At 51.3% G+C, this 24,614-nt stretch overlaps 2 protein-coding genes across 5 annotated transcripts; one reads left to right on the top strand and one right to left on the bottom strand.

Moving 5' to 3' along the window:
- The first annotated feature begins 6,292 nt into the window (after positions 1–6,292).
- HOPX (HOP homeobox) lies at positions 6,293–14,467 on the top strand. 4 transcript variants are annotated; one of them, XM_065634837.1, is made up of 3 exons: positions 6,293–6,391; positions 11,115–11,290; positions 13,772–14,467. In XM_065634837.1, the coding sequence occupies exons 2-3, from the start codon at positions 11,147–11,149 to the stop codon at positions 13,847–13,849; spliced, it is 222 nt and encodes a 73-aa protein (XP_065490909.1). In that variant the 5' UTR covers positions 6,293–6,391; positions 11,115–11,146; the 3' UTR covers positions 13,850–14,467. The 4 variants fall into 4 exon arrangements, with proteins under 4 accessions (XP_065490909.1, XP_065490908.1, XP_065490907.1 ...); XM_065634836.1 differs by lacking the exon at positions 6,293–6,391 and adding an exon at positions 9,456–9,649; XM_065634835.1 differs by lacking the exon at positions 6,293–6,391 and adding an exon at positions 10,810–10,866.
- Positions 14,468–15,795: 1,328 nt separating this feature from the next.
- Positions 15,796–24,505, bottom strand: SPMAP2L (sperm microtubule associated protein 2 like). The gene is made up of 9 exons (XM_065634883.1): positions 24,460–24,505; positions 23,972–24,068; positions 21,716–21,766; positions 20,596–20,718; positions 19,131–19,268; positions 18,701–18,821; positions 17,494–17,619; positions 16,807–16,982; positions 15,796–16,210 (listed from the first exon to the last, which is right to left on the bottom strand). The coding sequence occupies exons 1-9, from the start codon at positions 24,503–24,505 to the stop codon at positions 16,096–16,098; spliced, it is 993 nt and encodes a 330-aa protein (XP_065490955.1). The 3' UTR covers positions 15,796–16,095.
- Between the last annotated feature and the right edge of the window lie 109 nt (positions 24,506–24,614).

Below are 24,614 nucleotides of genomic sequence, written 5' to 3'. Positions count from 1 at the left end.
GGCAATAAAGGTTTAGAAGTTGCCATGCAAGGTATAGTCACATTATGGTCTGTTAGGTCACGCTCAGAATCTTTTTCAATTGTATTGATACTTTCCTCTGCACTCTTTTCTTGATCTTTGCTGACATCTACTGGGGAGCTCAAAGATTGTCTCGCTGCTCCCGCCGCTTTCTTTTCTGCTTTTATAGCTTTAAGAGTCTCTGTTACTAAGTGCCACATTGTCATTATTTCTTTTGCTGCAAGATCACCTTTGGAAGTGGCTTTCCAAATTATAATCCCTGCGTGTTCCCAAGTGTCTGAATCAAAGACTGCTGCTACTGTTACTGCTATTGTTGTTGGAGCACCATTTATTTTAAGCCATTTTGACATTAGTTTAACAATAGACTCTTCGTATTTTATTCCCTGCTTTTGTAAAAGTTACAAAAATAGTTTCACTATAGCTTCTTCTTCTACAAAAATTAGATCCAATATTTAACTATCCAGCCACTCACCTGTATTTGTGATACGGTGATTACCCAGATAGGTTTCTCCTCTTTTCTCTCTTCTCCTCTTCTCTCTTCTCTTCTCTTTCTCTTCTCTTTCTTTTTCTCTTTCTTTTTCTCTTTCTTTTTCTCTTTCTTTTTCTCTTCTGTTTCTTTGTTTCTTGATCAGTCCAGCTGTCGAGATGATCATTCGGCTGGAGTCCCTCTGGACGCTCACTTCAGCGCTTTTTCGACACTATCACATCAGGGTCACCATTTGAGGGATTAACAGCACGGACTCCCAGTGCGGGTGAACCAAGAGACATTTTATTTCGGCAAGGCACTTATATTTATAGTTAGTAGCTGTTGTACACGTGTTTAACTTTCTGTTTTAATTGGCTTATGCCAGCTGTCCACGCGCTCAAAGTTATCTTACGATTGGTCTACTTAATCTTTCACGCGCTCTAGCAGTTTGGCTAACACGTTGTAAATATCTTTTCTTGTACAAAAACATTCTGGTTTCCCGTTCTATTTTGGTCAAGGTTGTTCCAGTAACTCAAGATGACTGTCTGTAAGATATTCCATACAGGTTTGTCAGGGAGTTTGTGCTTGTTTGAGCCTGCTGGTTCTCCCATGGGTTGAGCACTCTCCAGCTGCTTGCCTGTGCAGCACAGCACCCTGCTCCTCCCTGGAAAGCACCTCCATCCACCAGCCCAGTCACTGCATCCTGAGAGAGGTGGCAAGGAGCATCATCCTCCAGCCAGGAGTCTCTCTGCCAGACATGTCGGACACAACCGACTCTCTGACACTGGAGTACCTCAGCCCCCAAAGCTGGAGGAGGGTGGAGCTGCCAGGAGCAGGGGATGTCCCGCTGCAGGTGATTTGCTCCCTGGGGCAGCAAGGCTGTCAGAGCAATGAGGGAGCCAGCCACAAGCACCTCTGTTGTGCTCACCCAGCTGTCCCCAGGGCCAGCCATGCAGAGAAGACTGTTGGCAGCTAGCACCCAGGTAGCTGTGATGCCTTTGTCAGTGCTGGCTTCTCAAGAGCAGCAAAATCCAGGTTGCTAAAGGGGAAAACATTTTAAGTTAATTGCACAGGGCCCCTGAAGCCACTCTCTGACGCCTGGCAGATGGAGCAGAGGGCCCGTCTCCATTACAGCCCTTCCCTGTTCACTGTCACTTTGCAAGTCATGTTGCTCCTCTGCCAATGCCATGGGAGCCTCACAGGTGCCCCTGCGCCCTGCAGTGACGTCCCAGCAGCTAGTGGTGTTGGGGTCATGTCTCAGTGGGCACGCATGAGGGCAGCCCTGTGCCACCTGCCCAAACTTGTCTGACAGAAACCAGAGGGACTGCTGTATGCCGGGCACCTCCCGCAGCCAAGGTACCCTCCCTGCCCCTCAGAGTGAGCAGCACCTATGGGCTGCCCGGCCTGGGACAGCACAGGGGAAAATGTGGTCCTTGTCCCTCACAGTGACAGCTGAGGAAAGCGGCTGGGCTCAAAGGCACAGCTACAGGCTGGTCTGTGCCCATGCTCACCAGCTATGGTCCCTTGTTCTCCTCAGGGCAGACCTTTGGGATAGCCTGGCTGCAAATGGTATGTTGGTCGCATCCTAGTGGTCTGGCAGAGCTCATTCCTGGTCCACGGAGGGATAACGTCCTTTCATTGACCTGTATACAAATATTTGAGTCAGGACTTCCAAAACCAGGCAGCTTCAGCCTAGAGGTTCAGACCAGGAGGGAATTCAGCAGGCATTTTCCAGCCTCCCACCTCTCTGCATCATAGAATCATAGAATAGTTTGGGTTGGAAGGGACCTTCGAAGGTCATCTAGTCCAACCCCCTGCCATGAGCAGGGACATCTTCAACTAGATCAGGTTGCTCAGAGCCCTGTCCAGCCTGGCCTTGAATGATTCCAGGGATGGGGCATCTACCACCTCTCTGGGCAACATGTTCCAGTATTTTACCACCTTCATTGTAAAAAATTTCTTCCTCCTGCCTGGCCTGACTCTCCCATAATTTAGTTTAAAACCATTACCCCTTGTCCTATTGCAACAGGCCCTGCTAAAAAGTCTATCCCCTAGAAAAAGCACGGCCACTCGAATCTCTAGAAGGGTACTCACTCCTCTTCACATCCCTCTAGCACTCCAGGAGTAGAGAGCGGATCTGCGTGTCCTCTCTGGCCTCTTCCCCGCCTCTTACCAGTGCCAGAGCCCACATTTTCCCGGGCTCACACATGTGATGCCCTGCTGGCTCTCTCCTCATGCTAGGGCACGTTCTGCCTACAAGCAATGGTAGTGCTGCTGAAAAGCCTCCTGGCAAGGAACAGCATGTATAAGCGCCTGCTTTAGTCACTTTGAAACAATCTGGTTAGTAAGAGGGAGAAGAGGGAGGAAGACTGTACCCCAGGCACAGATTGCACATGGAAATACCAATGAGATGACACTGTTCTCTGAGAAGTTTTGGAACAAGTGAGGGAGCCATAAAACACCACAGTTTCCATCCACGCATCTGTATCCCACAGACAAAGAAAAGGCAGGGATCTTATTGGAAGTCAGCTCTGTTTTGTATCTGTCTGGCCTGGACCAGTTCTGATGCTGAGGAGAGACAGGCTGAACCCTGCCCACTAAAACAAAAGGAAAATGCATAAAGGAAAGCGCAGCTGAGGCAGTCGCTGAGCCCAGGCGGGTGGCAGGCAGCCCTGCTCCAGTAACAGGGCAGCAAAGAGCTGCGTCTGCCCTCCTCCTCCTCTTCCTCCTGTCCGGGGCATGATCTGAGCAAGCACTGTGTGCTGCTGGCTCCTGGGCTGCAGCTAGTGTTCCTGCTCTCCCAGGGAAAAACCGACCAAAAGATCCAATCATTCAGTCAGGTTCTTGTGTTTTGGGGTATTTGACAAAAGCAATTGTTGGCTGCACCCTGCAGTGGAGCTGATCCCTTATGCTGTTCTCGGGCAAGTGGGTTTTGCAGGTAGAAATCCCATCTGATTAGATGCAAGAGTTATCCTGTGAGTCAGCGCTTGCTGGTTAGGAAACTCTTCTCCAACTGAAGGGAAGCCAAAAAATTCTGTAAAGCCTTGTTTCCAGCCACATTTTTTGGGTTAGTAGCCAGAAAACCCCAGCACATCAGGAAAAAAAAAAAAAACAAAAAACATTGGAAAATAAAACAGAAGATGGTTTTTGTGGTTTTCCTTTGCATTGTTGTGTTCAGGGGAAGAAGAGAAGGTTTTGCTCTCTCTCTGACAATTGTGTTGTGGGGGAGTCTCTGGAAAGCACACACTTTTTAACTCAGATACTTAGAAAAAGAAAAAAAGTCTCTGCTTAACACCCAGACAAGAGGTGCTGGTACTAAGCCTCAATTTCAGGCAGAAAAACATGGCAAAATTCATGAGAGACAAATGCATGCAAAGGAGTATGAACGAGTCAGAAAAGCTGAATTATATCCCATTCTCTCCCGATGGCTTGGCAAGTTGCTTCCCCCCTCTCCTCTTCATCTTTTTTCCATCCTGTCTCCATGCAGCATTAAAGGGACAACATTTGGGCCAAGATGGCCATGAGCTATGTGTCCGATGCCCCCACAAAGTGACTGCAGCCAACATGTTGCCATAGTCCAAGCACTGGATGATATTCAAGCCTCTGAGAGAGGGATCCAGAGGAGTGGGATGCTGAACACAGGCTGCAGCTGCCAACTCCTCACTGCAATGCCACAGCATCATGCAAAAATGTCAAATGCACACCACAAACAGCTGTATTTCTTCCTTGTAGGGAGGAAAACTCTGTGATGGGCCTGGATGTACCCTGCACTTTGTTTCTATGACCCCCTGACAAGGGGACAAAACTCCAGTAGTCTGATCCTCTCCCAGAAAGAGAAATGGGGCCTAAAGGATTTCAGGATCAGAAAAGCATCAGCATTTGCCAGCCAGACGCAGACAGATTCATGACAAGACTTTCACACTGTCACTGAGGGACTCGCAGCAGCTCTGAAGCCATTTCAGTGGCAGGTCTCAGCCTGAAACACATTGCTGCCAGCACTACCAGTGCAAGTCTGGGCTGGGTTCACAGGCTAAGGGAAAAGAGGTTTTTCCACATTAAAGACTTTCTCTCTGTTGACAGTAATAAACAAAGGAAGAAAGGAGCCGATCCTGTTCCTGCAGGCAAGGTTACTCACATTTTGCAATGCTTGGGGCACCTGCATGGAAGAAAAGAAAAGACAGCATTCAAACACAAGCAAACCTTTCTGGGCCACACTACCTTCCCATCTGTACTGTCTCCAAGAGTGGACAAGAGCAGGTGCCAGGGCAGAGCATAGGCATGGGGCAGATAAGTAGCAATATCCACCAGAGCTCACCCAAGCATGTGGCAGTATGCAATCTGGGGCCTCTGGGCTCAAAATCCAGGGCTGTGTCTTGTTGCAGGGGTCTGCTCCAGCCCCCTTGAATGCACCCTGATCCACCCAGCCCACAGCTGCTGGAGCAATCCCACCGGACACATCTTCCAACCCGCTTGCCCCCACCCATCACTACCCAGGCTCCTGTCGCTTAGCACCAGAGATAAACAGGGCATATCCCCTTGGCCGGCTGCCTGCCCAAGGCATGCAGGATCAAGTCTTCTCCCAAAAACCCCCTCTGGCAGCCACCAAACAGCTCCACTTGGTTTATCAGGCAGTGAGGCTATCCGTGTAGCAAAAGCACTCTTGCTTGATCCACGTCATCCTGCTAGGAAAATTGGCACAGGTCTGCCTGCCCTTTGGCTCAGATCTCTTCACAATCCCCTTGCCTTGGCCTCTGTCTCCCCCCACATTACAAAACCACTCAATCTTCAGGACAGTTTTGGCTCATTACTAAACATATGGCAGGTTTCTTGCCTGGGTTTGTCCAGCCACTTCTCCCCAGGGCCAGAGCTCCCTGTCCCTGGCTCCAGCTAGCTCCACAGCTTTTTGCATCCAGTGTCAGTTTTCCTTTTGCTCTGGCAGATAATCTCAGCCATTGCAACCCATATTCAGTTTCTCATGAACCCTTTCTCCAGCCCCTCTGATTTTCCAGCATCCCCTTCCAGCTGTCTGTGAGCTGAGAGAAAATCAGCTCCTCCCCACTACACCCCACCCCACAAGATGCCTCTTTTTCAGCTGCTGTCTAATGCTTCCAGCCCACCCCACTGGGGACCGCGGACTCCCAGGCACTTTAATCGAGGAGAGCACAGGTCTTTGGCAGAAGAGGATACCCTGTCCTCCTCCCCATCCCCAGTCAGGCTCCTGCTCTGTGCCCCTGTGCACTTGGGTTGCAGCAGCAGGTTACATCCAGGACCCAGCCCTGCCCCTAAACCCAGCCTGGCAGGATCACAGGGCTGATTAAAGCAACAGCAGAGTCAGGAACCTTAAACCTGGACAAATCATTTGCAGGGGACTAAAGTGAGATGAGAAGCCAACCCTGCACAGCAGCGACTGCCTCCATCGGCGAAGCCAGGAGCGGGTCTCCCCACAGCAGGGGAGCTGGATGCAGCCTGGCCAAGGGGGCCATGGTGGGGACCCCAGAGGAGCAGGCAGGCTCGGCAGGAGCAAGATGAACAGCTGAGCACAGTTTCCGCCACATCCTTCCTGCACCCCTCCTGCACCCCTCCTGCACCCCTGCAGCCCTCACCCAGGGCCCGTAGGACAGTGTCCCCCCGCCCAGAGCGTCGTGGGATGAGCCCTGACGGCTCGCGGTGCCACTCGTCCGGAGAACCCCGCAGCCCGTACAACCATGCGTTGAGCCCTGCCAAGGAGAGTGGATGCCAAACCTGAATTACCAGCCCAGAGAGTGGCTGTGGATCCCAGGAGCTCCTGTGATTTGCAGCAGGTTTTTCAGGTCCCCGCCTGTCATACAGACACACAGATACTTAAGCAGTCACCCAAGGACCTGCGGGGTTCTTGTTTTACACACCTCTGGTCCCTGCCAGCTCCAGGTAAGCACAGGCTTTGAGCTGGGGGTGTTGGGGTGGATTTGCAGTTGGGGATGGGTGGGGGGATGGAGGGAGGAGCCGACCTGCATTTGCTGATGCTGGGGAGGTTGGAGCAGCACCCAGCAGGGCTGTGGTGGGAAAGCTTTGTGCCTGGGGCAGAGAGAGGGGCACTCAGGCTGACAGAGACCCCAGGCTGGGGGTACCACAGGGACCTGCCTCTGCTTCAGCAGCTGCTGTGCTCTTGTTTGCTTTGTTCCCGTCCGATATTATCTTCTAAAGGGCTGAACGGGTAGTTTACAGGATGCATGACAGGTGTTTTTTCCTTATTTATGGTAGGGTCCAGTTTATTTTTAAAGCCTCCGTCCCACCTTATCCTGTGCGCCATGCCGGCTGATGTTATCCACAGCCACCCCACAGCAGGAGGCCGAACAAAGCTCAGGACAGGACACGGCTCTGCAGCAGAGCAAGAGAGGGCAGGGGGGCTCGTTTGCATTGAGAACTGCTATTTTGATCCCTGCAGTGGCAGGAAATAGCTGCAAGCTAAAACCAGATGCAGATGCCTCCAGTCGCATCCCAGCCCTGACAGTGGGCAGAGCACTGGGGAAGGGGTCAGGAATCCCAGCAGTGGCGATGGGGCCGCATCAGCTGGGCAGGAGCCACTGCTCAAAGAGTTTGCCAGGGGCTTCGGGTGCAGTAAATTGTTTGGAAGCTGCACAGCCAGCCAGCTATTTTGTCTGCCGTTCAAAAAAACAAAGCTGAGCAAACAGATATCGTGTCTTTTCTGGAAAAGTGGCTGCTTTCTGCCCGGATGGTAACTGCTGACTGCACTAGCAGTGCTGGGCAGGCATGCTGGGTGACAGAGGGATGTCCTCTCCCATCTCAGGCCAGAGCTGGGAGCCCTGCTAGTAACTCCAGGGTGTCTCTGGGGAGCTGGGTGCAACCATGGGACAAAGGCAATATAGTTGCGGAGGGTGGTCTCTCTCCACCCCACAGCTTCTACCTCACATCTAGGTCAGGTCACTCAGAGCCTTGTCCAGCTGATTTGCAGAGATCAGCAAGGATGGAGGTGCCCTCACATCTCTGGTCTCTCTCCTAGTGTTGGACCCCAGCCCACCATGAAGACTTTTTTTTTCCCAGTATCTAATAAGACTTTACCTTGCTGCATCTTGTGTCCATCAACCACTGGCTTTTGTCTGCTCACTCCAAAATGTCCCTGGAGGTGCATTTAAATGTCCCGTCAGCCACACTAAGAGCACCAGGTGCTGTCTGCACAGCAATGCTGGCTGGAGCTGCTCACAGCCCCTTGCAAGCTTCAGCTGGTGGCTGCTCTCACATTGCTCCACCTAAAACCAAGACAGTTAGTCATAGCCAAGTGTGAATTTCCCAGGCCTCTTTAGTTTGACATGTAGGACAGAGCAGGTGTCACTGGTGCTGTGGTTTCACTGTGACAGTGCATCTGGCATTGTCATTTCTGCCTGGGTGAGTAACCCCCTGCCACTGCACCGTCATCCCTGTACCGCCCAGGGGACACAGTGGTGCGCACGGGATGGGTCACAGAGCCGAATGGCAACCACAGCCCCCCAGCCTTTCTGAAAGTCAAACAAATACTTTACATCCTGTGCACTGAAAAGCACTTTTTTTTTTTTTCTCCAATGCCTGCAAAAATTTAGGCAGAAAAAAGCAGCTAGCAGTCATGCTTTTCAGAAGCTGAGCAAAACAGTTGTGATTCTCCATATTTCTGACAGGCTTAAAGAAATGTAAGCAAGAAAATCACCTCTGCAGTACAGGGGAGAGGTCTTGTGCAGCCTGAAAGCCAGGCTCCAGGGCTGGGTTTAAATGGGTCTCCATTTAAGCGGCAAGTGGGTAAGTTGTAGTCCAGATGTGGCCAGCTGGGACATTTTAGGAATTCCTAGTGACCTCAAGACCTGTCACATACCCCTGATTTTTGGCACCCAAGAGGTGCCAAGTGCTGGGTGCCACACACTGCACAGGGCCATGTGGCTCCTGAAAACCTCCAGGGCCCAGTGGAGTGATGTGTGGAGACCTGCAGAGCCCTCCAGGACCCCCAGGGTTGTGACCTTCTTCTGAAAGCCATGTCACAGCCTTGAGAAGCAGGAACTGTTCTCCTTCCAGAACAGAGGTAGAGGGGAGACGAAGAAAAACCATCAGGCATCACAACCTGCGTGCTGGGGCACCCTGAGCTGCCAGCAGGTAGAAGATACTGTGTCCTACGGGGAAATGCCTCAGGAACCTGGAGATTATCAGAAATAGAAACAGCTGTGAAGATGAAACATGAAAGTTGAAGCACGTGTTCCCTATGCAAATCAATGCACACGCATTAATGTACATTAACACAGCAGGCTGCAAATAATGATTTAGAAACCACCAGTACATGTTGCTGCTGGTGGCCCAGGCTAGATGCATGATCCAGAGGTGATGAGGAGCTCTGTGGTGACTGGGCTTTCTAGGAGAAGGGCAGGTGGCTCAATGCAGTGCTGAGGAGAGGAAGGACTTCTGGCCTGAGCCTGGCCTCACCTCCTCTTCACTTTGACCTCATGGAAACTTGGCAGCCACAGTGCTGGAGAGCAGCATCTCAAGTCCAGGAGATCTCCTTCTCCCCATGCACCATTTCCAAAGGTCTCCAAATGCCCAAGGTAGCCCCAAAGGGGCCAGGTGGGCAACATTCATCTGGCCCCCACTTGCTCACATGCACAATGGACTGAACTTTGTCTGCACCTTCCTATATGGCCACCTCTGAACCGAGCTGATGCCAGGAAAGCCCAGGCAGCTGCTGCCGCACACTTATGGCCACAACACTTTGCAGACAAGGCCAGCTCAGCTTGCAGCATCTGGGGCTAAAGATGGTCCTTCCCCAGCCTGTCCAAGGTGGTGGATGATGCTGTCTACCAGCACACTCCATGACACTCAGAGGTGCCTTATGCAACCACTGTGTTACAATCAGTATTTACCAAGTGACTCAAGCAGAGTGGGCTGTTTCACAACCAGTCCTGGTCTATTTATAAGCCCCTACTCAAATGACAAAGGATCATTTTCCTTAGTCAAAGCAACCTCCTGCAGACAAGGCTCAGTGGGGACTTTGCTTTTTGAGGCAAAGCTCAAAGAAGAGGATCTCTCCAGCCTCTCATGAACAGGAGAGCTGGCTTTCTGCAAGCTGCAAGGTGGTTTTGGAGCTGAGCCCCCTCCCAGCAGTTCCATCAGCAAGTGAGAGTCAGTACACCCCAGGGTACCAAGTGGGTTAAGGTGAGTTCTGCATCAGCCAGGAAAGCAGCTGGGTTGAAAGCTACACAGTAGGGGTGCAGCCTGGGTTACAGCCCAGAGCCAAAGGGAAAGAGAAGCTGGACTGCGAGGTGCAGGCACCGCAGGTCTGCAGCTGAGGAGGGGAGCAGTGGCTCTGAGGAGCCCCATGGCTGGCCAAGGGCTCCTGGCAGCGCTGGAGAGCCAGCAAAACCAAATGGCCTGTCTGACAGAGATGGGCCAGGCAACTTGGACAGCAGGAGAGCTGATCAAGAAAGGCCACATTTTTGCATCCAGCTCCTCCCTTGCCACCACCCCACGGCTTGGTTTCGGAAACACCAAGATGATTCAGTGTCAAGGGACTTCTGCATGCTTTGTGGGGGCAACGCCTTGTGTTTTAGTTGGGCAAATTGGCATGCTTGACCCTCTGCCACAAGGGAGCAAACTTGGAGCCCTGCAGAAGAGAGATATGGGACTTACCCAGGGTGTACTTACTTGTTTTGCTTGTGCTTTTGTGCAAGTCTGCCAGAGATTTGTGCAAAGCACAAGTGGAACAAGCCTCACTCTGGAGGAGAATGTGGGCTCCTTGTTTCTGCCATTGCTGGGAGCACCTAGCACCGATCACAGTCAAAGGCAGTGGGGAGTTGGGCAACGGACATGCACAGGGTACGGTCCTCCGAGGGCTGACTTACACAGCAAAAACCAAACAAACCATTCAGCCATACTCAGGAACAGCATGACTATCTGTTTATGTCCATCGCTGATAACGTGAAATATTAGTAAAAACAAAGCAGCTCACCTGCTTATCACCAGCTTTGTGTGAGGTCTGGCCATGCTGCTAGGAGGAGGACCACCACGACATTGATCCAGAGGAAAAATGGGGTGATTGCTGGGTCCAAGCCCATGCTCCCAAAGGATCCTGCATCCTCTGGTTTGTGATTCTCAGCACAAAGCTGCCTGGTGGCTGGAGAGAAGAAAAAACAAAAACCTACTAGGCTAGATACTGTCCCCTCACCCAGAGGATAAATAAGGTTTTATAATTAATGTCTTTAAATTATCCCCCCCAACATGCCCATTGCTGTGACATCACTCCAAAGTGCCGCCCAGGCCTAAATATGGCTGTAAACAGGAATTGTCCCCACGGGAGTCACACTGGCTATAAATACAGCAACGGGGGAGCACTGAGCAGAGGCCAGGGTGCAGTTTCCTGCCAGCTAAGGATGGTGAGACAGCTCTCCTGGGTGCTGTTGGTGTGCAGTCGCCACAGTGGGGAAACTGAGGCAGGAGCTGCTGGGGGGCTTGGGCTCCCAGGTGAGCTCCCTGGTGTGCCTTGAGGAAGAGAGTTGCATCCTGCCGCAGCCAGAGGCCACTGGGGAGGGGGGAGCTAATGGGGATGGGAATGGCAAATCTGAGGCTCAGAAAGTGTGGCCTCACTCCCAGCTCAGGCAATGATGCCAGCCCCTCTCTGCAGTGCCTGGCCCCATAGCCCTGCTGCAGGAGGAGATGGCCACCGAGAAGCCAGTGACTCCCACTGAGGAGCAGCTGGAGATCCTGGAGTACAACTTCTGCAAGGTGAACAAGCATCCTGACCCCACCACGTTGTGCCTCATCGCAGCCGAGACCGGGCTCTCAGAGGAGCAGACTCTGGTGAGTGTGCATCCCTCACCCCCGCCTTGGCACCAGCCCTGCTCCCTTGCATGCCTCTGCGCCCCACACACCCCCCCTGCATCTCCTGCCTGCCCCATCCCTGGCTCTCCCCTGCACCCTCTGTCCCCTACTTGCTTCCTACTGCACCCCCTGCACCCCTCTATGCCCTATATGCTCCCTACTTGCACTCTCTGAACCCCACATACTCCTTACTGCACCCCACACTGCACCCACAAGTCTCCTCTGCAACTCCCGGTGCATCTCCAACCCCACACTGCACCCACAGAGCTCTACTGCACCACCACACCTCCCTGCAACCCACATCCTCCCTGCACCTCATGCATCCCCAAAGCCCCTTCCCCTGCAGTGGCAGCCCCTTCATTGCACAGCTGTGGCCTCCCACACAGCAGCCCTGTGCCCCGCTGGAATAGTTGCGCCCCCCCTGCCCAGGAGCCCCATCCCCAGCCGGGGCATGGAGACCAGGCAAGTGCTTCCTGCAGCTAGAACAAGGACAAGTCCTGGGGATCACTGCCCGGCTGTGGAGCCCTGAATATACAGCTGTGGATGCTGTCCTTTCCTTCCAACCCATCTCTGATAGCCTCAGGTGCCAAATCCACTGCCGGCTTTAGAGTCTGAGAAAACGACAATAATTTTAAAACACACAGGATAGATGCAACTCCTGCAGGATGTGCTGCAGGACATGCTCAGGCTGTGCACACTCCTCCCCACTGCAATTAGCTGGTTCAGCATCCCCAAGCACAGATGTTAAGCAAGTCTGTGAGCCTCTCCAGGAGACACAGACACCTCCAAAAGACCCTCCCCAGGGAGAGGCTGCTACTGTCTGGGACCTCCACCAAGCCCTGTGCTCCATGTGGCTACTTGTAGGCTACTCCAGGCTTCAAAACAAATTCCTTCAGGTTGCAGTGCAGCCATTTTTTTATGCAGGTGTTTTATAAGCTACTAGACCCACAGCAGCACCGATGGGTATAGAAAAGAAATCCAACCCACTGAAATGTTAGCAGGATTTTGCAGAGAGCCGCCAAGCCTGGCTCTCCCTGGGCACAGCCAAAGGGATGTTACAACTGAGCGGGCAATGCCAGCATTTAGCCTGTCCCAGGGAAGGTTGCTGGTGCAACATCTGTTGCACCAATAGTCCTTGGCTGGAGTGGAAGAGGAGACCCCTCTTCTACTGTGCTTTGGTGACAGGCAGGTACCACTTCTTGTTTGAGGCAGCAAGGAGGCAGTACCCTTGAAATATCTTTTCCTCCTTAGAAACAGTACTGCTCCATTTTTTTTTTTCCTAAAGCAAGCTGTAAACACAGGCCATATATGCCCAGAACAGCTCTGGAAATGTCTTAAAACCTTCCCTGATAGCCATCTTTTTCCAGGAATATGGGGTGTTCCTAGAGATCTGGAGGTGAAGGTCACGTTAGGGACAGGATTGAGACTGGGATGGTGAGCTGCAAAGTGCCTGCATTGCGTATGACAGAGAGAATCATCACTCCTGACATCTGGAGTGCTTTATGAGCTAGATATAACAGCCATTTTAATGAAAAATTTAGTAAAAATGAGATGCAAAGAGGTACTGAGTCAACAGGAGATGATGGTTTAGGACAGGAAGTGAAATTTTGGGGAGGAGGTGAGGCAGGCAATCATCTGACTGGATATGGTCCAAGACAGCGCCAGAGTGAGAGCCACTCAGAGAGAGCACCGTGCTTCTATCATTACAAACCACAATGGCTTCAAAAATAGCCATGAACAAATATAGCAACAAAATGAGCAGCAACAAAGCAAATCACAGGCACGTTCCCAAACAAAAGGCTGAGCTGTGCTTCCGGCACACAGGAGTCATATCTTGCTTCTGACGGAGGTGGTGAGGCTTTGTCCAGCTGCGTTTTACCTAACACTCGAAATTGCGGCTGTGTCAAGTGGCATCAGCAGCTCTGGGAGCTGGCTTAGAGGTGCTAAGTCCCTACAGAGTAACGTAGCCATGCATATTGCTTGAAGACTAACATCATTTTTAAACCATTTTTTAAAATCTGTTTGTCCTTGAATTTGTTGAGAGCCATCGTGTTGTCCCTCTTATCCTTTCTGAAGCAGGTCAACTTTTGATTCCTGTCATTTTTGGCCCTGCAGTGATTGTTTCACTGCTCCAGCCATTTAAAAAGGCACCATCCAGCAGTGCCTTAACCAGCCTTTAACTGCAAGAAAAACCTGGACTCACAGCAATAAAATGAGGACTCACCCATGCTCTCAAGGTCTGAAGTAAGCAAAATAAATGAATTTGAGAGAGGTGCAGACACAGGTAACAAGGCCACTTGGTCAGGAGCAGCTGTCCTGCTGCCTGCCGTCATGAGTTTCCCTCACCTCGCCCCACGTGCTGACCACATCTGCACCTTTAGCAAGGTTATTTGGAGGGTTCACTCAGTGCAGTGCACTCAATCTCTGTTTTGTTTTGCTTTGGTTTGTTTTTTTCTCCAGAAATGGTTCAAGCAGCGCCTGGCAGAGTGGAGGAAATCTGAAGGGCTGCCCTCAGAAAGCGGGTCTGTCAGGGACTAGTGGATGCTGCTCCGATCCCCATGCCTGCTGGAAACGATGGTGAAGCTCTTCAGAGTGGGTTTCCTTGGGGTTCTTCTGTTGCAATAGGTTTTGAGATACAAAGTAATAACCTGCTATTTAATATAAGTTTTATTTAAAGTGTACATAAGCAGGAAAAAAATATTATATATATATGTGTGTATACAGATTCTAAGGGCTGCATAACCTGCCTAGTGATTCCCATCCATAAATGGCGGCTGCACAGGGCAGGGCAATCTCATGCCCTTGTCCCAGGCTTGCATAAAAGCTGCCATGAAAGGTTCAAATGCAGACTGGAGAAAAAATATTTCTTTTCCTTATGATCCCCAGAGGCAAAGTATGTGTGCTAGCTTTAACATACAAGTCAGCCAGAGAGAAGGCACCTGGAAAACCAGATGTGTTGTTCAGGTGATCTTGGTTAGCTCAAGATGCTTGAGTCAGCTCTGGACATTGGCAAAACAACTGCCTACACCACAAGCAGACCAAGCCAAGTCCCCCTTGAATGCATTTCTCCCATTTCTGTTAAAGGCTACCAAAGGGAAAGAACTGGTCTTTTTTTTTTTTTCCCAATGCGTTAATAAAAAACAAAGTTTTTGATGAGAGGAGCTGTGTTATGTCCCTGCTTGTGCTCCCTGCCCCAGTGGCAGGAGGCAGACTCCTCTGGGAGGGCAACATTTCTCGAAAGCAGCTTCACTGGGCACCTTGGGTTTTCCCTCTTGCCACAGGGACCACCCACAGACATGAGCAACCTCCTCTTCTAGGGCACCCACAGGTCCATCCCTGTCAGCCCGCACAGCCCAAGCCCTGAGGTGGCAGAGGCTGGTGATGCTGGGGTTCCCCACGGAGGTGGGGGGCAGATCCCAGCCTCCTTCTGGCCATTCTCAAGCCTGAGGGATGCAGTTGCGCTGGGGCTCTTGCACAAAGCCCAAACTCTCATCCATCCTGGTAAAGGACAACGCACGGGCTAAAAAATAACCAGCACTGTTGCCAAGTGACCTTACCTTGTTCAAAAGGGTTCATAAATCCTCTGCTTAGTGGATTATTGAATCAATTAGCGGATCCTCTGATTAATCCTCTTCTGGTTTGTGGTCACCTGCATCTACTCCTTTGGAAGGACAATCAGCTTAACACAGAGAAAATTAAGATACACTGGCACAGAAACTGCCACATGCTTTCATTTATGGCATTTGTCCCTTGCTGGAGACCATCTCTCCTGCCTGAGTATCTCCAGCCCATCACCAGTGGTTAGATTGCCAGTGCAAAGTGCACCAAACCCATAGAAAACAGATAAAAGCAAACTTTCCGTGCCATGTCCCACACAGGCTGTGTTGTTCCCCTGCAATCCAGCTGCCAAACTGACTTGCCCTCAGACCCAGCTGGAGCTCAGAGTTTTTTCTGCAGAGTCTGGCACCTAGATCTGTTTTCTTCTTAATTTTTGCAACGTGCCTCCTCCCTTACACTCAGGGGAATTCTGCTTTTTTGCGTTCAGCTCCAAAAATCTCAATGCAGAGCTCCATTATTTTGCCCAGGGTCACACAAGTGAATATCTGAACCGCACAGATTTAAACCCATCCGTATAACTTGTATGAAAGATGCATACAAAACAAAGGTCTGGATCTGCCCATTCTCCAGGCATTTGAGAGAATGGGTCCCAAATCCAAGTCAACTCAACTCACATGTCACCCCAGCATTTCCAAGATCGGTACTAAAGCTTTGCACCTTACCCAATCCAGCCCTAGATCTGGAATTTTGCAGTCTTTTGTGTTTCTACTTCTGTCATGAGCACAAAACTTTGAGTGTCACTAAGAAGATCTCTAAACTTTAGCAAAAATTTTGAAACCCAAGCTCAGGAGTTGTGTTGCATCAACCTACTATGCACCGTTGGCTTTGGTTTGCCATGCTTCTTTATGCAAAAGAACAGTTCCTGTGCTGGCTTCTCCTAGCGGTTGTTTCATTACTTCTTTATTACAGAAAAAAAAAAAAAAGGAAGTGATAAACTCCAGACATAACCCGTCCTAGGGACAGTCTTCCCACATTAGGTCAGATTCTGGTCACTTCCCCTGGGGACTATTTTGTTCTCAAGGAATGCCCATGTTCCTGCTGGGTGCTGCCTCTGTGCCATATTCAACTAGGTTTTCCAGCCACAGCACAGCCTGAAGAGGGTGGTGATGTTCCAAGGGGTGATGATGGCAGCCAGCTTGAGCAGCAGTCTGTGTTTCTGAGGGAGGTCAGCGCCTAACTGGTTGAGCCAGCTCTTTGATCCGAGGAGAACAAATTGCCTTCTTAGCAGTCTCCTTCACAGTGAAGGCATCTGGGTTGAAGTGAGCAAAGCTCATAGGAGGTCTGGGGGAGCAAGGCCAGAGTCGGTCAGTTCTCACAAGAGCAGGGGCAGCTCTTAAAGCCACCTGCCAGCTGACACACCTCCACCCGGGCCCTGCCCTTCCCTGTCAAGGGAGGACAAAAGCAGTCATGCCCCCGCTGCCGTCACCATGACACTAATGAGGATTTGCCCCATCCCTCACTGAAGCTTTCACAGCCACTACAGCCAGAGCATTCCCTCGCCCTCTGTGAAACATCTCCTGCAGCCCCGGCTGAAGCCAGCTGCATCATGCTGGGCAACATGAGTGTGCTGCACTGTGCCATATGTCAGCTGGTTGCTTTTTATAACTACAATTAGTAATTAAGAAGTCTCAACCAGTAATTCCTACTGGAATTTAGAAAGTTCCTATTTCTTCTCTTTTTATTCTCCTTCCACATCAAAAATGCTTTTTAAACCACGATTCATGTAGCATTAGCACATCCAGCCATATAAAAACCATGCATTATGGAAGAGCAGTGGCTACATCACAATGGCCAAACCCAGATCAACAAGGTGCCACAGCCTGCACAAAATGGGCTGACAGTTGACCATTCCCCCACAGCAGGGAAGCAGCACCTACCTTTTGCAAGGCTGAGCCAGTTCCACGAGCCTTGGTGTGGCCACTGCTTGCTTTGCAGCCTGTGTCACTGGCCACTCAGCGTCCCGCATGGGCACAAAGTCAGGATGCAATCTTTTTGCCGTAGCCAGCTCCAGGGTCCGAGGGCTTGCAGTTGCCTCCTGAGCAAACTTGGAAACCTGTGGAAGAGTGGGGAGGAAGGTCCTTACAGATGCTCCTGGCATTCAGGGGTGACCAGCCTGCAGTTCAGTGTACCCAGGTTCACTGTCACTGACCAAGCACAGATGGGACATGATCCTGTCCACAGCTATGGCTGGCACCAGACAAGCTGTGGAAGGAGAAAACGCCTGCCTGGCCAGTCCCACAACCTGCCCTCCAGTTTCCTCTTACTCTTAGCCCTTTGTCCAACCCATCCCCCAGCCCTGGAGATCCCAATTAGGCACTTGCCCATCTTTCCCCATCCCCACAACAGCAGGCTAGGCACAGGCCTGCCCTTCTGCTGGGAACCAGTTCATGCTCTGAGTGGAGGATGAATCCTGCTCTCCAGCCCAGGAAGCAGCTACATCAGCCTCACGGACAGCAGCACACCCCAGGGCTGCCATGAAGAGAGCCACCAACAACTGGGCACCCAGTGCCCTCCCCTCTGCCCGGCGTCCCTGCCATGCATGGTCCTGGGTGATGCTGCCTTACCGGACGGATGACAGCTTCAGGATAGATGTTCTCATAGTAGCTGGTCGCCTTCATGACCCGGGGCCCTGCGAGACACTGTAACCGTGAGGATGATCTGGCCAGGACATTTGTAATCTGTGTTGGTACCTGCATGGGTTCAGAATGCAGACACAGACCTTGCCCACGGCAGCCCACAGGGACGCACTCCCTCTCCAAAGGGACGAGCACCCAGCACCCTTCCTCTACAGACTTGGTCACAAGAAGGAGCACTCTTACTTTCTCAGCACTCATTACTTTTCTTTCATCCAAACTACAAGGTAATTTTGATGCTATTAGGATTTGTCTGTCTTCGCCAATATTGCTTTTTTCCCCCACTATCACCCACTCATAGCCAGGAGAGGCATGCCTGTAATGACAACCTGTGCAGCCAGGTAAAAGTGCAGAGAAATTTCTTCCAGAGTAATGTTTTTCGTATTTATCTTCCCGGCTGCATCAAATAATCTCCTTTCTAAAGAGAGATGCTCAGATTTCAGGGTAAAAGTGCTGGCACAGTTAACTGCATTGCTACAACAAATGTGTTTACTGCTCCAGCATGAGACTTCTTCCCCTATTTTTCACAAGGTTACTGATGCCAAGGCCCACTCCAGCACAGCCTCCCCTATTTCCCAGTCCAGTGACAGAAGCCAGAAAATTTAGCCTTTGCCATGGAAATGAGTGTAATCTGAGATTGCCCCAAGCCCTTTCACCCCTGCCAAAGCAATGACCCACGTAAAAGGAGCAAGTTTTGAAAAACATATCTAAATTAGGCTTCTGGTAAAACTCAAAGCATACATAGCATTTGCAGGCTCATCCCCCTATATACACAGATAGAAGCACAGCTGCCCAACTACAAATGGGACTGTACTCCCTAGGAGCTAAACAAGCCATTCCCACCAGGCTTCTCCACTTTCCCAGGCTGCTTTATCAGGGGATGCAGCCCAGGGGCCTCCCTTGGCTCTCCGGCTATTCTAGGCTGCTCCAGCCTGGCTGTTTTCTGTCTCTCAGCAAGGAGATTTTCAAAGAAAAATCTCACTCCAAAAAGGCAGTTTCTCGCAGTATCTCAGTCCCCTGCAGAACCAGATAGCTTCTCACTCCCGCAGCACACATGGGCACATCCAGGGGCAGGACACAGGGTGTAAAAGCTCAGGACAGTTTGCTGCATCCAAATCTCACTCAAGCACCTCCTCACCTCTCTGGCCGGCTGGAACTCTGGGTGCAGCACCTTTGGCTGGGCAAGCTTCTGGATCCACGGGGTGGCCTTAAAGTTCAGTGCAGCTGGTGACACAGGCCACTCAGAGGACTGGCGAGGTCTAGAAGCAGAGAGTCATGGCACCGCCACTCACAGATATTCCCCCACACTGGTTAAACCAGGCTGCAGCTGGGATGTTTAGGCCTCATGTGCTGCAGCAGAAGGCAGCTGTGTCTTGTGGTCACTTCCAGTGTAGAACTCATCCCATGAGAGAGTCCAGAGGTCCTGATCCCAGCAGAGTCCCTGGCTCTGCGTTTTGCCTTCTGTTATACCCATCTTCTCTTCTCATATTCATTACTTTGAAGCTGCACTGATGCTACAAGACCCAAGGGCCTCCCCATAGCACTGTACAGGCTTTCTGGCCTCTCACCTTTGCTGCAAGTAAGCAGGATGGCATTTTTTAGGTTCAGCCAACTTCAACAGCCGGTCAGAAGGTAAGCCAAAATTTACTAGCGGAGGACGCTCCCAGATGGTTGATTCCCGTCCACAGCTATACAAGAAGAGAGGTCTTGAGGAACAACACAGAAGAGTTAGTAAAAGGCAACTGACAGAGAACATGGTCCTGGCAGACAGTATCCTAAGTCTGGTTAAACATCTGTGCTTGCTATATGTACAAAAGCTGGCAACAGTGCACATGGAAAAGCCATGAACAAATTGGCATTTGCACTTGAGATTTCCTGACTTTAAAGGTAAATGCTGTTTGCATAGGCAGAATCCTCTTTTAAGCACCCTCAGTGCATTGCTTTCAAAGTCTAGGCCTTTCCCTTGACCATGTCAAGAAGCCACTCCACAACATAAACCTGGCAGCATCTCTGTTGTTCAGCTCTGCCAATTTAGAAACCTCTTTGTTGCCATGGCTTAACAGCACCTTGTGCTCTTGCAGCTCCTTTCATCTTGGGATCTCCCCAGGCTTGCCTAGTGCATGCTCATCTAGCTTTCCATGAGCCACAGCTGTTGGCAGATGCCTGTCATCACTAGAGGAGAGGTGAGCAGAAAGGACTGTCAGACAGACACAGCCAGATACAGAAGCTCCCAGAAGGATGGGAGCCCCTGAATTGTTGACAGTGGCAGAGGAGAGAAAACTACAGACACAAGTGTCTTGACATCCCTCCAGGTAGAGGAAAGCCAGGAGTGCAAGGCAGTTTTATCTCCATTCTCATTGCTGGGACTTCTTACAGACTAGCAACCACCATCCTGTCTCCAGAACAGCTACAGATGAGTTGCTTCAAGTAATGCAGCATCACCCATCTCCACTGAAGCTTACATTTTTTTACACCATTTTTCACTCCTACTCCCAAACATGGACTGCTTTGACTGGTTGTTCACCATGCAGGGACAGCAGAGGTTTAACTGAAGGCAAGAGACCTGGATTCCCTCCAGCCAGCAGGATGCTGCGAGATATCTCTGTTCATAACACTTCCAAACTTTTATCTTCAAGATTTAGGCCAGGCTCCAAGAGGATGTGGAGGATCAATAATTGTGTCCAGGTTCCTGGCTGGGCTGCATCAGCCCAAATACAGACAGGGAACACTCTAGGGACACAGAGTCCCTCTGTACGCACAGGTGTGACACATACATGTTTCCATCAAGGCATTAATGCATGCACATGATGACTCTGCTTCCAAGTTGAAGCAGAGCTGTGGCTGGATTTTTGTTGCTGTTGTTACAGCAGAGGAACATGTTCTCATGTGCCAATGGCATGAAGCTCCCTGTGAGGGAGCCATGGCAGGAGAGGACATGGCTTCTCCCTTTCCCCTGGAGCCAGCACATCCCCCTGATTAGAGAGCACCATCTGAGCTGCATCCTTCCCCAGGATGTGCTACCACATCACTGACCTGCACTGGTTCTTGCTAAAATCTTTCTTGGGCTTGGCCAGTGCCACTATCCTTGGGGATGGTTGAGCTGTTGCAGCACCCCGTGAGAGGGTCCAGATTGTCTCCTGGTTTCCCCACACGAGCCTAGCAAGAACAGCAAGGGGGTGAAATTTTAGAAACATGTGCAAGTGTGAAATGTGCTTGCTGAGGCTATCCTTCCCTGCCTGGGATGGGACACACAAACAGTCCCTATGGCTCCCCATAGCAGTAAAGTGCTGTTGCCATCCCCTGAGCTCTCACCTTCTCTGGCACTGAATTTCCTAACGCTCTTGAGGTGGTTGTTGTCAACTCAAAAAGAAAAGAGCCTTCAAGTGATGCATCTGGTTTTATAGCTCCCAGTGGATGTGCAGAAAGGGTCATTTCATTACATCTCTGAAACCCCTGGGGGAGTTTCATGATTGCATTTTTCTTACCTCACCATTACCACCTAACTATACCACAGGTATGACAGTAAAAATAACAATAATATTATGGTCAGGGTGTGCCATGGAAAGTGGGTGAGGTTTTGCAGCATGTTAGTGGTTACTCTCCTGTGCCCAGGGCAAATTTGGAGTTGCTCATCCCCCACTGAGAGAGAGGCCATGGTGGGAAAGGGTACCAGGGTAGTCAGGATAGGGAAATGGGTTTGCAGAGCCTTTTTCAAGCACAGTGACACCCATCCAGACAGTGCAGAAGAGACGTCATTAAGAGACTGTTGCCCTGGCTTGTCAAGCCATAGCTTGACCCCATAATGCAGACACCAACTCTGTTCCTAAAGCTGGATGGTGTCCGCCAGGATACAGCAGCCTGTGGCTCCGAGGTCCCTTACACCACAGCACTATCCTACCCTGCAGCACCTCAGTGGGGCAGCTCAGATGGGGCAGCAAAGGCAGGACTCGGGTCAAGCCCAGTTTTTTGACTGAAAACATGAAAGAGCAAACTGAAGAGAGTCCCTCATACACTGAACATCTCAATCTCTCTTTTTGGAGCTGCTTCTGCTCTTGAGAGGAAAGCAGTAGCAAGACAAAGGCAAAGGGTCTGCAGTGGCTGAGGCTCCATCAGGCCCCAGTCCTCAGGCAGGGCTGTCCGGGCACCTCCTTACCTGGGAGCATTTGCACAAGCTGCTGTCTTGGGTTCTGCGAGTTCTCGTACCCTGTCGAGATTGCAGAAAAGGACAAATGAGCCATTAAACATACAGGTAAACCAACAAAGCACAAGGAAGCTACTGCTGTACTCAAAGCCATATAACACACTCTGGAAACCCCATGCTTTTGCCTCCATCCCTTGGGAGAGTGCATTTAAGGGAGCTCTCTCTCCAAGTAACTTTCCCTCCATTTGGTCTGCTGGACTCACCAGCCTGTGGATTTTTGTGCAATCTCTTGGATTGCAAAGACACAAATTTTCAGTTCTGCCCTCACTGGAGGGCCCCTTTGGGACACAGCAGGGTGAGAGGGAAGGTACTTTTCTGGTTAATAACACAACATGCAACTCCAGCAGGTAAGAGATGGATGATCTCCCAGCCTACAGGAGCCCAGGTGAACAGAAACACCTGTTATCAACACCCTTGTGGTTTACTAAAAGGCACCATGGAGACAACACTGTTCCCACATGCCTTTAGGAGCATAGATGAAGACATATTTTTTATTTATAATTTTATTTCAGTCTGTTTGGCACAGAGATCTTAGATACTATAAAGACCCATGAATATACATGGTCTATGCCCTAGAAGCAGCACTGAAAACATTCTTACTGAATATACACCAGATTAAAACCTTTCAGGAATATCGGATATCACTGACTGCTTCTGCTGATCAAACGTCCCAGGCCTGAAATCCCAGTGCCTGGGAGGTGCTTGTGCTTTGTGAGCTTTGGTACAAAGAGAAGGATGAGATGTCACCAGTGCCAGAAGTGCATTGCAAAACTCCTGGTGTCACGGACCAAGCCCATAACCACCCCCTGGGGCTGCAGATGCCTGCCCCCAGCCAGCTGGGGAACAACCACACGATGGGGGTATCTGTGGAAGTGTCCCACCATGGAAAAAGCACAGAAGGTGACAGCCTGGGGCATTGCTCCCCTGCTTAGTATCATCCAGCAATAAGACAGCATAGCCCTAAAGAGGAGAAGGGACACTAATAGAGAGGGATGTTTGCTGACAGAAAACAGTCTGTGCTTTGGGGACACACCTGTGGTTTCTCTGATGGAGCCGATACTCTAGTAAGATGCTGAGTCCCAGTAAACGCTTCCCAGAGAGCTCAGCAAAATAGAGACCCTTGCAATGGCCGGCTGCTGTTGGAGCATCCCCGCCACACACTCCCTGCGAGATGCCTGCTCATTTATCTCCCTGTCACGCCTAACCGCCAGTCACAACATTGCAAACACGGCTCCCACTGACATCCCGCAGAGGGAACCAGCTGCCTGTGGGACTTTGGCCCCCTGCCACCCGTTCAAGACAGGACAAGCTCAGGAAGGCAGCCATCATTTCAGGAGCCAAAAACCAGTTTCAGCTGTTCGTTCCCAAGCAGCTCCCCAGAGGCTTACAAAGGTACAAGGGGTTGAAGGATAACCCCACAAAGGTCCTCCCAGCCTAGCTGCATGGCAGAACTGGCACCACCTCTGTAGGCAGGCTCATCGCTTTTCCTCCATCGCTGGCACAGCCGCTCTGCACAGATACACCACACAGACACAGCCAAACCTCGCACAAAGAGCACGTGGCTCCAGTGCCCCACACCGCTGGGTTGGACGCTGCTGTGAAAAGCTTGCATTGTGACCCAGCCAAGGGACAAGTCACACGTATGTCCAAATCAGGTCCCTCAAGTCACTCAAAAATTGTTCAGTAATTTTTTCTCAGTTATCAAAAAAAAAAAAATTTTCTACTTTTTTATCATAGCAAAAGCTCTGGACAGACAGGCATCCCCACAGAGGACACATCAGCAGCTCTGCAACTTGAAGGAGCAAAGCCAGCTCATTGACAAGGGGACAGCCCCAGGGGAGCCTTTGCCATTTGGTCCCCCTCACGCTTCCCAGCAGGGAAGACAAGGCCTTGCTGCAGCCAGACACAGAAACACGTCCCCTGCACTGCCTGAGCTCACACAGACTCATTGCTTAAGGGGGATCAACTCCCCCTGAGATCATCCTTGTAAAGCAAAAGCTGACAGCTTCCCTTCTGAAGGGGCAGGACAGTCAGACATTGCTTGTCATGAGAAGCAGGGGAAAGGACAACACCAGGCATCATTTCCTCTGTGTGTTTATCACAGCGTCATCTGATATACTGACTTGGTGCTCGGTGTAAATTCCCGAGCGAGCCCTCCCCAAGGGACGTGGGGCACAACCTGGACACCCAGCCAGGAGTGTCTCTTACCTGTCGCGCGAGTGTGCACACAAGTAACAGGAAACTGTAAAGACAAGAGAAGGTGAATTTAAAAGCTTGGCAACGCCTGCAGCCTGGGCTGCCTGCTCTTGGGTGTCAAACAATCACAAGGCAGATGAGGTTTGTGCAACTCCTCGGGATACAACCGCTTGGCAGGTATCTGTACTGTTATTCGCTGGTACAGCCGCACAGCAATGCACTTGCATATGAAGTGCTGCTCTCCAGGGGTGCTGGCAGCCTCCAGGACTGCAGGACAGAGCACCCCCGGCACCGTGTCCCCTCACCAGCATCTTCCTCCGGCGACGAGCGCCAGCGGCCACTGCCAACCTGCGGGTTCTGACACCCTGAGAGCCTCGCCGGAGGAGCGGCTGTATTGAACTCGGACTGTGCCGCCGTACAAAACAACCCGCCGTGTTTTAAAGCGGGGGACGGGAAAACCAAACGTGTGGGGACACCTCCGCCGCCCCGTCCCCACGCACCGCCCCGCGGCCCGGCCGCCGCCATGAGGCGCGCTCCCGTCGCCATGGCAACGGCGGCGCCCGCGGCCTCCCCGCCCCGCAGCGACCGGAACGGCCCCCGAGGCCTCCGCTCCCCCGGGGAGCCAGAACCCGGCGCCAGCGGGAGCCTGAGCCCC

Source organism: Caloenas nicobarica, chromosome 4 (assembly GCF_036013445.1).
Source record: "Caloenas nicobarica isolate bCalNic1 chromosome 4, bCalNic1.hap1, whole genome shotgun sequence".
Lineage (NCBI taxonomy): Eukaryota > Metazoa > Chordata > Aves > Columbiformes > Columbidae > Caloenas > Caloenas nicobarica.
This window is presented reverse-complemented; position numbering and strand designations above follow the sequence as displayed.